This window comes from Pochonia chlamydosporia, chromosome 2 (genome assembly GCF_001653235.2).
Source record: "Pochonia chlamydosporia 170 chromosome 2, whole genome shotgun sequence".
NCBI classification, from domain to species: domain Eukaryota; kingdom Fungi; phylum Ascomycota; class Sordariomycetes; order Hypocreales; family Clavicipitaceae; genus Pochonia; species Pochonia chlamydosporia.
The window spans coordinates 3,610,725-3,626,891 of NC_035791.1; the positions used below are offsets into that span (position 1 = coordinate 3,610,725).

Sequence of the window (16,167 nt, forward strand, 5' to 3'; positions counted from 1 at the left end):
CTCACCGGGGTTGGCGTTTGTTTGCCCCCCTGCAGCTGTGCAACCATCGTGGATTCCAGCCAACCATGACGCCCACGGTTGACCATTCACCAGAAGCCAACCTGTACGAAGACAGCCTTGGCCGACCAAGCGGCCGTTCCAGTTATCAGGTGCGACTTTCACAGCCCCAATGTCTCTCGTCTTCGCGGCGTACCTGGAGATAGGGGCGGTTCCATCCGCCAAGGCGCCGTTGTGGGTTCGGTGGACCATGTTGAGATCTCAAGGCTCGTATCACCGGATTTACCCCTTGTTCAATAATTCTTTTTCTAATCAGCCGCTCGTAGGCTGCATACACGTAGCCCAACTTGTTCGTGCAGGTGCAGTGAGGCAGGACACCCAGTGTTTGTTGATTTGTGTCACTCAAGGTGCAGGAAAATTTCGGTCGCAGGGCGACCTTCTTCTTCCATTATCATCGCCACCGCTCGTTTTGGCTACTGATGTTGATGGTTTGCATCTCTTCTATTTAGATCTTGGGTTTGGCGGTCTTTTGCTTGTCCTGCTTGCGTAATTTCTACGTCGATTCTGACGTCGGCCAAAGTGCGACTCCTGCAATTGGACTTGTGTTTGAGAACACACAGACGAAACTGCGACAAAACGAACCAAAGTCATTCGCGTTAGACGTCAATGCAATTCTGAATCCAACTTTTGCGACAAGTCGTGTATGCCAGCGCTTTCCAGACTATTTCTCGTACGCGCCGCAGAAACTTGACTTTGAGTCGTCTCTACTTCTCATCACACGCATAATGCGGACCTGGTCATTCCTTGCGCAGATTCTCCCGCTGGTCGGGATCTGTTCTGCTGCGTCATCCAAGCGCGGCCTGGTCTTCACGCCCAACCCTAATCATCCTGATGATAACAAGATCTGGGTGCAATCTGGCAGCGACCTGAAGTGGTACTACAACTATGGTAGCACACCATCACCAGCCTACAACAGCCTCTCACAGGACCAGTTTGAGTTTGTTCCAATGATGTGGGGTGTTGGCCCCAATCCCAACGACACACAGTTTCTTACAGAAGTCAAGAAACTCATTGACGATGGCACTAAGATCAAACATGTCATGGCATTCAACGAACCGGACACAACCTCCGTCTATGGAGGCAGCAACGTCAAACCTGCAGACGCGGCTCTCGCCTGGGTCGCCAACTTTGAGCCCCTTGGCAAGATGGGCTTGAAACTTGGCCTACCGGCATGCACTGGAGGATGGGATAGTCTGCCATGGCTCAAGCAGTTCTTGGGCAACTGCTCCGAGTTGGTCAGCACCGGAAACAACAAGAAGAACTGCACCTGGGACTTTTTACCCGTTCACTGGTACGACAACTTTGCTGGATTGGCGTCTCACATTGGCGAACGCGAAGCAACGTAAGTTTTCAACTTCTCCAATATACTCGCCATGAGTCGACGGAGTGGTTTTGACTGACAATTCCACATGATACAGTTGGCCCAACAAATCGATCTGGGTAACAGAATATGCCTACGCCCATCAGGATCTCCAGCCAACCCAAGAATTCTACAATCAAACCATCGACTACTTCGAGAAGCTCTCAAGCATCGGGCGTTACTCGTACTTTGGCGCGTTCCGCTCGACCAATTCTAATGTCGGTGCCAATGCAGCGTTCCTCAACGGTGGTGGTAAGCTCACTGATATCGGGTCATGGTACCTTGGCTTTGGCGCCACGGGGAACCAGCCAGACAGCTCCAGTTCCCAAGGCGCTTTGTTGGAACCGACCATGAGGAGCGTCATTTTTGGCACCATTGCTGGCCTTTTTATCGGCTTTTTGTGAAATGGTACTATGTTGGTGTAATATCAGGGCCATAGATGAACTCGTTGGTCTCTGTCGGGAGTTTTTTGCGGTTTAATTTCTCACGGGGCATTGACACGATCTGGGAAAAAGCGGCTTGCATCCAAGGGTTTCATGGGATATGGTTTGAGATGTGTTTGTAAATACTTTTCACGATATAGGGCGTTTCCATATAGAGGTTCCGATTTCGCTGCATCCACGTCGTTTTACTGATCACCCAATTCTTTGGTGATCGAGATTACTGTGAGAGCATGTACCGAGTTTAGACAGGTTGACAGGGTATACACGATAGCGTTCAAGTGAACACCAGGGTGATTTATCCTACCAATGAATGTACCCACTATGTCGCAATTCGTAACAATGAATGCCAAGTCGTACCAAGACCTTCCAGTGTCAGATCAGTGACCGACAGCAAAATTGTCTCGCCACACCCGAACTCAGCCTCCCGTCAACCACGTTTAAAATACCCACGTGGTATCTCGTATCAATGACACGCATCTATCGGGATCGGAAGCCTCAGCTACCTCCGATGGCCGTTGTAAACCATGCCACGCTGAGCTCAGTATCCTCACGATCACTCCACGTCCGGAGTAAAATCGGCCTCTCCGGTTGCCACTGCGGGAGACACACTCCTCGCCGCCCGGAGTGGGGCGCTCGGACATCACGGCCTCCACGTGACTCGGTTGCTGCTCTTTCAGCGACCCACCGCAAGCCGCCAAGACACGGCGGGCTTGGCATGGAAGGCGCTGAGAAGCCTTCAGAATCATCCAACCGTCACAGACTGGGCAAAACCATGCCAAGAAGCAGCTGCGCTGTTACCGTTGCCATATACCTGCTGTATTTGGTTGAATGCAGATGAGACATTGAATTGAACCCACGTGTTGGGCATCCGTGCAAGAAGAAGAAACGACCCGTCTCTTCTTGAGGCGCCAATGCGACTCGCCTCATTAGAACGGGAAGGTTGTCAAATGTCGAGCATCCATCGATTCCGAGCCGTCATCGACGGGCACTGGGTCGTCACAGCGCGCGCCAAGCCCTATATTCCAGGGCCCCTCTTGTGGGATGACACTGATAGGCGCCGCACCATCCACTAATAGTCCACAGTTGTCCACTAACCATGCCGGGGTTGGCCACTGAGACGCAGCCCCAAGATAAGCTTGGGGCTGTCCAACATAACCTTAACTCACTAAGTTGCAGAAGACCATGCAAACATGCCACCATTTGGCCAGTCGCAGCTTAATCGGCTCCCACAACACTGTTGCTGAAGCCACCTTCAGTCAAGTTTGGCTTGCATGGTCTGCCACTGTGATGTGGACAAAGACCACCGCCTATTCATCTTGGCAATAGCTTGCTGCTTCAACGACTGGTCGACGCGCGTCGCCAAGAGAGGTGTCCTCTTGGCACGAAAACAAACTGATCATAAGCAGGAGGAGAGGATGAGAGAAAGAAGTGTGGTCTACCAGAGGGCATCCATCAACCATTTTCTGACTGTCGATGGAATGTAAGTCAACCTGTGGCATGGCACACTGGCCATCCGGGACAAGGTGTGGGTTGCAAGCAGGAGATTTGTGCAAATGTCTGGTCTGGTTTGCTTGCGTAGGGCCCTCTGTGCCAATGGGAATAAACTATGTCTCAGTGGGAAGCACCTGCCGAAAAGGATTGGGCTGTCTCGGGAGGCAATGCCAGGTGCTAAGGCAGGTGCTGCTAAACTCTGTTTTCAGAGGCATGGACCCGGCGGCTGCTCCTTCCCTGCTAGTTTTAAACTTTTGTGGCTGCCAATGTAAGTTCCTCGCTCGCCCCCAGTCCCCGCCCCAGTCAACCAGACACAACTTCACCTGAATCTGTTTGTCAACACTCATCACGATTTGCTCCCTTGGCAGTTAATTCCCAGCCGGATTTTTGCCCCATTCTCTTGGCGCTGCGAACAGAGAAACTCCTCCGTTGGTTTGTGCAATGTTTGGGACTGGAATGCCCCACAACCTCACACATCGATGCTATCAAGGAGTTGTCCGCTCCGGTTTGACGTCACGCCACCACCCGCACAATGCCCATCGAAGCCGTCACCCACGTAATTTAGGCGTGGGGAAAGAGGCTCAATGGCAACTATGACTCGTTAGTTATCATTAGGAATGGCGGTTTGCCAAGCAAATTTACATGGAACAGCAACTCTGCCGACCCACGGCTGGACCAACTTTCTTGGCGTTTCTCCGGGTTCTCTACATTGTGTTGGGATAGATCCGCGGAAGAGTTCTCGGCTGCGAAGTACTTATACATCCCTTTGTCCCCCGCATGTCATTCTTGTACTCTCTTGATGTCTAATAATCATACAGTTTTGATTTCCAAAATCAATACTAGAAAATAAAAGTCCCTTCACATATACCAGCTCAGCATTGGCTCTGATCTTGGTTGGGACTTCTGAGCTTCACGAGGCTCTCATACCAGCACAACTACCACAACTTCTCCAGAGGGGCGCGATCACTCGTTAGCCCTATACACCCGAGCGTCGTTTTGGCGATCTCAACGCCTCCCTCACCGTCTATGACTTATATTCGGCCATTCACTTCTCTGTGCTCCCCATCCGAGCAACGCAACGGCGGATCCGTCTCTCACTGGCCATCGTCTGACAATGGCTGAATTCCCAAAGCATCCGTTCCTCCTGACTGTGGAGGAGACGGCACAAGCTCTCAATACCGATATTGATAGAGGTCTGACTACGGCTCAAGTTACCGAGCTGCAGCAGAAATACCCCAAAAATGAACTGGACGTGGGTGATACGATCCCATGGTACAGCATTCTTACCAAACAAATTCTCAATGCCATGATTATCGTTCTGGCATTTGCCATGGCTCTAAGCTTTGGCATCAAAGACTACATCGAAGGTGGTGTACTCGCCTTTGTTATCGGCCTCAATGTTACCATTGGATTCTGGCAAGAGTATCGCGCTGAGAAGCGGATGGATGCCCTGCGTGCCTTGTCTTCGCCTAGTGCCATGGTTCTCCGAGATGGCAAAACACAAGTCATTTCAAAGTAAGTCCGTTAGAACACATTTTTTTACTATACTCCCTTTTTGTCACTTTGTTGAATTTCAGCTAACCTGCTTGCAGCCCTGACGTCGTGCCAGGAGACATTATTCTGCTCAAGATGGGTGATACCGTGCCTGCAGATATGCGCATGTTTGAGGCTATGAACCTCGCATGTGAAGAGGGCCAGCTTACTGGCGAATCCATCCCCGTCGAAAAGATTACCGAGAACAACATTGTTACCCCAGGTACCGAAAAAGTTGCTGTTTCTGAGGACGAGATCGGCATTGGTGATCGGGTTAACATGACATATGCTACAACCGTTGTCCGCAAGGGCAGAGGTCGAGGTATCGTCACAGCCACGGGCATGACCACTGAAGTCGGCAAGATTGCAGCTTCCACCGCCAAAAAACAGCGAAAGGCCGGTCGGTCCATGAACTGGCGGAAATATGGTAAGAAGCAGCCAGTGGTTGGCCTGGCCAAACGAACATACGACATCATTGGCAAGTTCCTGGGTTTGACTGAAGGCACTCCGTTGCAGCGAAAGCTGTCTGCACTAGCATACGTACTTTTCGGCTGTGCCATCCTCCTTGCCATGGTTGTGTTTGGAGTCAACCATTTCAATTTGAGAAACGAGGTCATCATTTATGCCACGTCTCTTGGCATCGCCATTATTCCCGAGTCTCTAGTCGCGTAAGTTGACCCATATCTCGTGCCACGATACGAAAGTTACTAACGTTAGTCAACAGCGTCTTGACGATTACCATGGTCGTGGCGGTAACAGTCATGCGAAAGGCCAATGTGGTAGTCCGAGATCTCTCTGCTCTCGAAGCTCTTGGTGGTGTGACAAATATTTGCTCCGATAAGACCGGTACCTTAACTGAAGGAGCCATGATTGTTCGCAAGGCGTGGATACCAGCCTCACACATCTATACTGTTCGCGAGTCACAAAGCCCTAATGACCCGACCAAGGGCCGTGTCACGTATTCCCAGAGCAAAGATGAACCGACTCCCGAAAAGGAAGAACCCAAACGGGACTATGACAGGGAACGCAGTGCCGCCGTCCTCAAGTTTGACGTCCCCGATGAGAAACTCAACCCCAAGCCTACAAGGAAGGATCCCGAGGCGGAGCCTGACACGAAGATGACGGACGAGCTTCAAGCATTCCTATTATCCACTGCACTCTGCAATCTTGCCACCGTTCGCTACGATGAAGAGGAGGAAAGGTGGCAGACGACTGGCGAGCCCACCGAGATTGCTCTTCAGGTTTTTGCCCATCGGTTCAATCAGGGCAAGAAGAGCCTTGAATCAAGGGGTTGGAAGCAGCTTGCTGAGTTCCCATTCGACAGTTCTATTAAACGCATGTCTGTTATTTACGACGCACCTGCAGGAGCAAGCGGCTCAATTGTGGAGAGTGACCATAGCATGGTTTTCACCAAGGGTGCTGTTGAACGAATCCTGGATTTATGTTCCTACATTGGCACGGGTTCTGAACAGCAGCCAATCTCCGACGAGCTCAAAGAGGATGTTCTTAACCAGATGAATACCCTCGCATCTCAAGGTCAACGAGTTCTTGCTATTGCTTACCGCCCATGGGACGGTCGATATACCTCCAAACAGTCATCATCCGCTGCGGAAGATGAAGAGCTTCGCAAGGATGTGGAAAAAGATCTCGTTTTACTTGGACTTGCTGGAATTTACGACCCTCCCCGCCGTGAGACGAAGCCGTCCATTGGAGAGTGCTCTCAGGCTGGTATCAAGGTTCATATGCTTACTGGTGACCACCCTGAAACGGCCAAGGCAATTGCCAAGGAGGTCGGCATCATTCCCAAGAACCTTGGCGTTCTTCCCGAGAAGGTTGCCCAGTCTATTGTTCAGAAAGCGACCGATTTTGACAAGATGACTGACGAGGAAATTGACGCTCTCGAGGAGCTTCCTCTTGTCATTGCTCGTTGTGCCCCCGACACAAAGACTCGTATGATTGAGGCGCTCCGACGACGGGGTGCTTTCATGGCTATGACTGGCGATGGTGTCAACGATGCCCCTTCTCTGTCTCGTGCGGACGTCGGTATCGCCATGGGCTCTGGCTCAGATGTCGCCAAGTCTGCCTCCAAGATTGTGCTGACTGACGACAAATTCAACTCTATTGTTGCTGCTATCCGCGAAGGTCGTCGAATGTTTGACAATATTCAGAAGTTTGTTCTGCATCTTCTCACCTCTAACGTCGGTGAGGTCATTCTCCTGATCGCTGGTCTTGGCTTTGTAGATCACACAGGATTCTCTGTCTTCCCAGTCTCGCCTCTGCAGATTATCTGGATCAACATGGTTACGTCTTCCTTCCCTGCTTTTGGTCTAGGTCGGGAGGCTGCTGCTGCCGACGTGATGCGCAAACCTCCTCAGGACAAGCGCCGTGGTGTGTTCACGAACCAGATTATCGTCGATATGATCGTTTACGGTATCATCATGGGCGCATGCACAATGTGCACCTTTGTGATCATCATCTATGGTGCCAACAATGGCGACCTTGGAGAAAACTGCAACACAGAATACACCGATGTTTGCAATGCCGTCTTCAGGGCACGCGCGGCCACGTTTGCCGAGTTAACGTGGCTGATTCTTATCTCAGCCTGGGAGTTCAAGAGTCTGCGGCGATCCATGTTCCATCTCAACCCTGACGATGATAGCCGATTCCCCGTCTTCAAGGACCTGTACAGCAACCGCTTCCTCTTTTGGTCTGTCATTCTCGGAGGGTTATCCGTGTTCCCCGTCGTGTATATCCCTTTCCTCAACACCAAGTTCTTCAAGCACAAGGGTATTTCGTGGGAATGGGCTTTGTCTATTGGTTTCACAATGATCTTTGTTGCTGGAATCGAATTATGGAAATTCATTAAGCGGCGCTTCCGCTTGCTCGAAGATCGTCCAGTTCAGCGAGGCTCATGGGGCCAGGGAGGACCCGATGACCAAGGCCCTAAGTTCCGCAAGACCATGTCAATGTCGAGCTTCAAGACTTGGGCATCGTTCTCCCGAAAGGACACCGGCGACTCTGTATCCCGGTACAGCTCCTCGCGTGGCAACCAAGGCGCTGTCCAAGGAACTGAACAGGTATAAATTCAGGTGGTGCAAGGAATGGTCAGTTGGTGGGAAGAGTTGGGATTTAATGATGTTTATGAGAGAATGTTCAATATATTGTATTCACAAAGAGGAGGAGTGGCATGTTCATTGCATGTGGCTGAGTAGATATATGACACGATTTAGATGCCGCATGGCGGGACGTGGCCGCCTATATCCAAATAGTAGAGCATTAGCAAATGGAAAATGAGCTTCACATCATTTTTGTCAGCCTGTGATAAATGTATTGGTGGTTCTTGGCAACTGTGCTTGGTGGAAGGAAATCTGTCGAGGGGAAATCTGAAAGAGTGGTGAAGTTGGTTGCCAGGCAGTGGTTTACCTTGTGACTCGAGAGTGGCTCAGAGACGGTGCAGAAATCGTCGGGAAGCACAGTTGGTCATTCACAAAGATGACATTGGAATATTTCAAAGCACTGGTCAACGACAAGAACACCTGTAGTCAAGGCAGTGGGACTTCTCGTGGAATGTCGTCAAGAGTGTCCAAGAATACAATTCATATCACCTATTGTCTAATCCAAAGCCCGTTCCCACAGCCACAACCCAACTCCATTTCCATGTCAGCATCAGCATCGTAGTTTGTGCCATGCATGTGTCCAAGACCCAAACGCTCATAGTCTCCAATTCTGCCCAACGCCATTTGCACATTTTTCAACGAACTTGCACCAAGCACCCCATCCTTCCGTCACAACTCCCCACCCCTTTACTCAGCCTCAGTAAGATTGTAAATCTTCTGGATATTCTTCAACATGGCCTGGAAATCAATCTTGAGGTCCTTCAACAAGCCATCATGGAAACCAAAGACCCAGCCATGGACAACAGGGAACTGGTTCTTGGCATAGCTCTGCTGAACAGCAGCAGTCTTGACGATATTGCGGCACTGCTCCTCGACATTCAGCTCAACCAGTCGATTGTAGCGCTGCTCTTCGTCAGGGATGGCATCCAGCTCCTTCTCATGCAGCCTGTACACGTCGCGAATGTTCCGCAACCAGGGGTTCAACAGCCCCAGGTCCTTGGGTGTCATGGCGGCCTTGACACCGCCGCAGCCGTAGTGTCCGCAGACAATGATGTGCTTGACGCCGAGGTGGCGCACGGCGTAGTTGATGACGCTCATAACATTGAGATCGGTGTTGCAGACGAGGTTAGCAATGTTGCGGTGGATGAAAGCCTCGCCTGGCTCGAGGCCGGTGATTTGCTCGGCGGGGATGCGGGAGTCGCTGCATCCTATCCAGAGGTATTCGGGGGATTGTCCGGCGGACAGTTTGGCGAAGTAGCCTGGGTCCCTTTCGGCCTTTTCGGCAGCCCAGGCGCGGTTATTGTCGAAGAGGCGGTCGTGGGTTTCGCGGAGGTATTTGGAGACGTCTTCGGCGGAAGGGGGTTTGTTGTTGTCGGAGGAGGACATTTTGAAGGTGAAGGGGGAGGGTGGTGATGAGGTTGAGTAGTTTGCTGTGGGAGTGGTGGTGGTGAAGGAGGAGGAGGGGGTTTGGTATTTATGAGGATTGTTGGATGGAGGGGTTGAGGTTGAGGAGCCGCAACAGGAGCTGGCGAGTCGTGCGAGTGTGGGAGCTTGTGCGGATTTGGATCTGGAGCTGGAGCTGGAGCTGGAGCTGGATCTGGCGATGCAGAGAGGATCGGATGCGAAAGGTCTTGATGCGGTGGCTGCTACGCGGGTGATGCTGCGTAGGGATGGTGATGGTGCGAAGATGAGGCGGGGGAGGAGCATGGGGACGGATGAAGTCGGATAAAGGGATTGACGTAGTTGTTGGATGAGGTAAGTTTGGTGCTCGTGCTCTTGGTCGTGGTTGCGATTGAGGCTTTTTGGGGATCAAATGGATGCAGGTGCAGCTGCAGTGTATCGGGAACTGTTCGGAGACGTCAGCTAGTGCAGACGGAGACCGGAGTGTGACGGGTCAAGCAACGAGTCAACATAAGTCGAGGCAGGAAGGAGCTGGTCAAATTGGTCCCGTTTTCTGTCGGCGTTGTAACTGCCTGTGGTTGGTTCGATGAATTTGTTGAGCCGCGATAAGGCGACACTGGGTGCAATTGATCAATGCAATTAATTGATGCGGGCAGATCAGATGGAGATGTGGAGTCGAATCGTTGCTCCATTTAATTCAAGCTGCGAGATTCTTCGTTTCAACACTCTCAATGACGCATTGCTTGGTCAATTGATGAAGGGTCTGGTTGCTTGCTTGGGCCGGCATGGGCCGGTTTCGGTCGGAAGCGTCAGAGTGACTTGCCAATGCCGAGTTACCCTGCATCTTGCGCCGAATGTGTCGTGCTTTGGTTAATAATGAGTCAATTCTGTTTGATCGGGTTCAAACATGCCTTAAATAGCTCCAGTGATCGATGCAGCATGCAAATCGTCGCAATAAACATGCAACTGTTGTCCTCTTATTCCCGACTCTATTGCCTGAATATCCTCTCCGTTGCACATCGGTTCCAAGAATAGTAGCATTAGGACCGAGGCAGCACATTGATCGACGAGTCCTGTATACGATTCATTTAATTGTTTGAACTTTGCGATGCTCTCACCAATTCCTCAGGTCGTGCTGACTCTTGGTGCACAACCGAAACGCTGCAGTTGCGATGCATGCAGAAAATGACGACTCAACACAATATTCCACATACCTTGTATACCTATTCCTAGGCATCTACGAAACCAAATGGCTCAAATTATCCCAGAAATAATTCCATCTACTCTAATTAGCCAATAGTTGTCCATCAGCGGCACACCGACCAAGCAACCTGCGCAAAGTCACAGCTACCCAACACCATCACAGCCAGTCCACAAACTCATAATCCAAACATCAGCATGCCTCACCAATCCCAAAGCAAGGCACAGCTACCCTCACAAGACTTATTTTCTTCGTCCAAGTTAAATCACATACTAGGACATCCTTCCCAATCTGGCAAGTTTGCAGATTCTTCCCCGCAATGCGTGCGGAGTCGTTCATGGAGTAGAAGTAACCTCCCAACAGCCGAGCCAATGAAGACGACAACATAATCTAATTTCGTGGCTTCGCGCCCTTGGGAGCCGAGAGAGGCCATTCTGGACAAGGCCTTAATGTAAGCTTGCATGTAACTTCGGTGGAATCCTATGACGACCTACAAACAGGACTATGCCTCGATGATCGGCCCCTCATGAGCATCATTGCTTAGACTATGTCGTTGGGACTTGTCCCGCCGGGTTAATTGTTGCCGAGTGACCTCGAAAACTAGCTGTTAATTAGATTGTGACTAGCCATGATATATATCACTCCTAAATACCATGATGCTGATTTCTGAAGGCCACAGACTAAGCAAGTGATGAGTCCAACATGGCCGTGTCTATTTCCCAAGTAGCATTTGAACATCACCGCACCGCCCTAGGTATCGCGGAGACGAAACCCCGAATATCGTGGCGCTTCGGAGGTGATGCCCCCAACTGGCAACAATCCTCCTACGACATCCAGGTAAACCGTCATGGACACGCCCTGGCCAAATCATACACCACTTCGCAATCTGCCTATGTTCCCTGGCCAGACGAGCCTCTCAAGTCAGCTGAAGCAGCGAAAGTGAGAGTTCGTGCTCACGGCAAAGCAGGACAGTCCTCAACACCATGGTCCGACTGGGTGGCCGTTGAGACGGGGCTTTTAAGCTCGCAAGACTGGGCTGGCGCGGGTCCAATTGCTGCTGATCGTCCTTCAGAGGTAGATGGTCCCAAGAGGCCGATATACTTTCGAAAGTCGTTTCCTGTGGATAAGGACGTACAAACTGCGAGGCTGTATATCACTGCGCTGGGGTTATATGAAGCAGAGATAAATGGGCGTCGGGTTGGGGATGCGGTAATGGCACCGGGGTGGCAATCGTATAACTTTCGTCATGTCTATGATACGTATGACGTTACGGATCTGTTGAAGAAGGGAGATAACGCTATTGGGGTGTTGGTTGGTGAGGGTTGGTATGCCGGCCGTTATGCATTTGAGAATAATCGCAATATCTGGGGTGATACGATTGGTCTTCAGTCACTGCTTCGAGTCACGCTGAAGAATGGGACGGTGCTCACAGTGCCGTCTGATGTGTCGTGGAAAGCAAATACCGGACCCGTTGTGTCTTCCGAGATATATGACGGAGAAACATACGACTCTCGAATGGAAGCCGACATGAAGGGCTGGTCTAGTTCCTCCTTCAAGGACGACAAGTGGCTTGCGGTTAAGAAACTACCCCCCGTGAAAGGGCAGTTAGTTCCCCCTGATGGCCCTCCCGTCCGCAAGTTGGAAGAGCGTAAGCCAGAGAGAATCTTTACATCCGCCTCGGGAAAGACGGTGCTTGACATGGGCCAAAACATGGTGGGCTGGCTACGTCTCAAGGTCCACGGCCCAAGTGGAACAAACATTACGCTTCACCACGCCGAGGTAATGGACAATGGAGAACTAGCACTGCGGCCATTGCGATCTGCCAAAGCAACGGATACTTTGATCCTCAACGGGGACAAGAATCAGACGTGGGAGCCGCACTTTACGTTTCACGGATTCCGATTCGCGCAGGTAGATGGCTGGCCGGCAGACACACCACTTACACGGGATTCCATCAAGGGCATCGTCGTCCACAGCGACATCGAGCAAACGGGCTGGTTCCAGTCCTCGCACGAGCTGCTCAACAAGTTCCACGCCAATGTGCAGTGGTCCATGAAGGGCAACTTCCTGAGTATTTCAACCGACTGCCCGCAGCGAGACGAGCGGCTGGGCTGGACGGGCGACGCACACGCCTTTGGACCAACAGCCAACTTCTTATACAACACGGCTGGCTTCTGGAGGGGATGGCACAAGGACATGTGGTCTGAGATGCAGAGACAGGGACTGATGCGGGTGCCGTTTTTCGTTCCAACGATTCCGCCGGACCATATCGACACGCCGGCCGCGTTCTGGGGAGACGTTGCCGTAGGCGGACCTTGGAATCTATTCCAGTTCTACGGCGACAAGGACATGCTCAAGGAGCAGTATCCGCAGTCCAAGGCATGGATTGACAAGGGCGTCCCCCGCAAGGAAGACAGGTTATGGGATCGCAGCGGTCCTCAATTCGGCGACTGGTTAGATCCGAAAGCACCGCCAGAGAATGCCGGCGCAGCTACAACACACGCATATCTCGTGGCGGATGCGTATCTCGTACGGATGACGGAGCTGCTAGCCAACATGTCTTCTATTCTAGGCGACAAGACATCCGCAGACGAATACACCAAGCAGCACGCCGCCCTGCGGACCAACTTCCAAAAGTCATGGATGGTGAACGGCGCCATGGCGAACCGCACACAGACGGCTTACGCGCTCGCCCTCGACTTCGGCTTATACACCGACGACAAGCAAAAGGCGACGGCTGCAGCCACGCTCCGAGACATAGTCGCAAAGAACGACTACCTCGTCGGATCGGGCTTCGCCGGCACGCCTGCGCTCGCACCGGCGCTCCAGTCCATAGGCGCAGTCGACGACTTCTACTCGATGCTGCTGCAGACAAAGGTCCCGTCGTGGCTGTACCAGGTGGTCATGAATGGCACCACGACGTGGGAGCGCTGGGATAGCCTGCTCGCCGACGGACACGTCAACCCCGGATCGATGACTAGCTTCAACCACTATGCTTTCGGGGCCGTGGCAGACTGGGTACATCGCACGATAGGCGGTCTTGCGCCAGGTGAAGCTGGCTGGAGGACTGTTGCGGTTGCGCCCATTCCAGGAGGGGGCATCACGCATGCTGATACCAAGTTTGTGAGTTCGTATGGCGAGGTGAGAGCGCAGTGGGATATTGACGGGGGGAGGTTCAAGCTGCGGGTTTGGATTCCGCCGAATTCGAGGGCCGTGGTGACGATGCCTAGGAGTGAGAAGGTGAGGAGTGTGGGATCGGGATATCAGGAGTTTGAGGAGGTGTGGACGTAGGTTTGGATGTGCTTTTTTTTTCTGTTTTGGAATTGAGATGCCGTTGTTTTGGATGTTTATGTTTGAGTGAGATGTCTTTATGTGCGTACGTGTGTGAGTGCATTGGGGTGGTAAAACATTTGACTTTGAGGCTGATGATGCACATCTACACTTGGCACACAGGCGGGGAAAGGACTCGTATTCATTCATCTGAGAGAAAGCAAAATCATAGATACTCTTGGCATGAGCATCACTCACATGAAAGTTTATCTCGTATTTCCCACCACTGGCATTGCATCATCACCGTCTTTGTAGAACATGGCAAGTGAATGCATGTGATGACACCATCATCATCACCATCATCACCAATTCGCCCAAAATGGAAATCCTGCACAAATTCGTACCCTCCATCCCATTTCACAACCACAACCATCCACCCTTCAACATACAGCTTACTCCATGCACAAAAGCAACCATGTCCGCATCTACCAAAAAAGCAAACACTCATCTCATCTCTCCCAAAAAAAGAACCAAAAACAAACAACGGAGCTCCACGCCTCCCTTTCCCAGCCATCTCCCTGCTCTTCCAATCTTCCACACCCGAATCAAGACACCGCAATTTCGGGCTCTGCAACCTGTCACAACCAAAAAAATGGCCCGCCCTCATTACGCTTCCCAGCCTGGACGCCGACGACGCCGATGGATTGGGAAATTGTAGATGGTATCCGAATGGCGCATAATATTGGAGGGGGGCCACCTTGGTGGCGTTTGCGTCTTGCACCGCATCGAATGTGCATAACGAGTATTTTTATCTTCCGTGTTTGCGCTTTTTACTAACTTTCCCCCCTTTTGAATAATTGGAAGCAAACGGATTCAATTGACATCTTGTAGCAAAAATCAAATTTGAATTGGGTGACTTTTTCTTGTTGGAGAATGCTTTCCGCGGTATTTCTGTTTGCCCTTGTGGCTGACATTGTCTCCGGACAGACATTTAGCAAATGCAATCCTCTCAAGCAAAACGGTAACTTAAGTCACGCCCATTTCTTCCCAGATCATCAGTTGACTAATTTGGAATAATCAACGGATAGGATGTCCTCCTGACCCCGCGTTCAGCAACCGGCAAGCATCATGCAATTTCGCCGCCAACACATGTGGTGTTTTCACGCCTCTCTCCGGCGGCATCTCGTATGGTCGTAACGGGGCCGTTTTCACAATCAACTCACCGTCTGATTCTCCTACCATCGCCTCAGACAAGTACATCTTCTTTGGGAAACTTGAGGTTGTTGTCCAGGCAGCACCGGGCCGAGGCATCGTGACCAGCATGGTTCTCCAATCCGATGACCTAGACGAGGTACGTGACGCCTTTTCTCTTTCTTATCCTATCCCTTTTCTTACTCTGTTGAAGATGTAAGCTCACAATGCCAGATTGACTGGGAATTCATCGGCAGCGACAACGCCCGCGTCCAGACAAACTACTTCTCCAAAGGCGACACCAGCGTCTACAACCGTGGCCAATTCCACCCCGTCAGCAACCCCGTCGGCTCAACTCACAAGTACACCATTGAATGGACAAGAAGCAAAGTCGTGTGGTCCATCGACGGCAGACCTGTTCGCACGCTCCTCGCCAAAGATTGCCCTCCCGGCCCGGCTGGGTTTCCCCAGACGCCCATGCAGATCAAGCTGGGAACGTGGGTGGCTGGAAAGCAGGGCAATGCACAGGGTACCGTCGACTGGGCTGGCGGGTATGCCGACTGGAGCAGGAAGCCGTTTGTGGCGTTCTACAAGAGCGTTACAATTACTGATTATGCGGGCGGTGATGGTCCAGGGCGGGCGGCGAGGCAGTATGTTTATGGCGACAAGAGCGGAACCTGGCAGAGCATTCGCGTTCAGTAAGTCTTTTCGAGAAAAAGCAACAAGAAAGAGATGGGGGAATTGCACATTGTTTTGGGGGGTTCGTGATTTATCTGCGCGAGAGTGTTTTGTTCCGATTCCAAGAGAGCAAATAGTTTCTTTTCTATTGGGTTGGGGTTAGATGTAGGAGACCGGTGAGAAGAAGACACTAGGCACCCTGTTTATATCTGCCTCTTAATAATCAAGATTCATCAATGAACTAGGCATTTAACTCATCGTCTCTTTCCATTCTCGTCCAAGAATGGGACTATATCCCTGTGATTGTGTATCAAGCCCATCTATGTACGGATGGGAAAACTCTCGCTTTTGGCAATGAATGTACACATTCCCTATACATTTTATTGCCACAAGAATGAAATTGAGTGACACTCGAAACAGACGCGC

The 16,167-nt window shown here is 51.4% G+C and overlaps 5 protein-coding genes across 5 annotated transcripts; 4 read left to right on the plus strand and 1 right to left on the minus strand.

Moving 5' to 3' along the window:
* Nucleotides 1-782: 782 nt before the first annotated feature.
* VFPPC_03176 (glycoside hydrolase) lies at nt 783-1,821 on the plus strand (the record flags this gene model as incomplete). The annotated part of the gene is made up of 2 exons (XM_018282708.1): nt 783-1,399; nt 1,476-1,821. The coding sequence occupies 2 exons, from the start codon at nt 783-785 to the stop codon at nt 1,819-1,821; spliced, it is 963 nt and encodes a 320-aa protein (XP_018147300.1).
* A 2,644-nt stretch (nt 1,822-4,465) lies between these two features.
* Nucleotides 4,466-7,967, plus strand: VFPPC_03177 (calcium-transporting ATPase 3; the record flags this gene model as incomplete). The annotated part of the gene is made up of 3 exons (XM_018282709.1): nt 4,466-4,866; nt 4,944-5,552; nt 5,609-7,967. The coding sequence occupies 3 exons, from the start codon at nt 4,466-4,468 to the stop codon at nt 7,965-7,967; spliced, it is 3,369 nt and encodes a 1,122-aa protein (XP_018147301.1).
* Nucleotides 7,968-8,687: 720 nt separating this feature from the next.
* Nucleotides 8,688-9,707, minus strand: VFPPC_03178 (carbonic anhydrase 2; the record flags this gene model as incomplete). Its single annotated transcript, XM_018282710.1, has 1 exon — nt 8,688-9,707. The coding sequence occupies one exon, from the start codon at nt 9,705-9,707 to the stop codon at nt 8,688-8,690; it is 1,020 nt and encodes a 339-aa protein (XP_018147302.1).
* Nucleotides 9,708-11,304: 1,597 nt separating this feature from the next.
* On the plus strand, nt 11,305-13,893 carry VFPPC_03179 (hypothetical protein; the record flags this gene model as incomplete). The annotated part of the gene is made up of 1 exon (XM_018282711.1): nt 11,305-13,893. One exon carries the CDS (start codon nt 11,305-11,307, stop codon nt 13,891-13,893), a length of 2,589 nt encoding a protein of 862 aa, XP_018147303.1.
* Nucleotides 13,894-14,805: 912 nt separating this feature from the next.
* Nucleotides 14,806-15,765, plus strand: VFPPC_03180 (cell wall glucanosyltransferase Mwg2; the record flags this gene model as incomplete). The annotated part of the gene is made up of 3 exons (XM_018282712.1): nt 14,806-14,893; nt 14,961-15,223; nt 15,298-15,765. The coding sequence occupies 3 exons, from the start codon at nt 14,806-14,808 to the stop codon at nt 15,763-15,765; spliced, it is 819 nt and encodes a 272-aa protein (XP_018147304.1).
* Nucleotides 15,766-16,167: the final 402 nt, after the last annotated feature.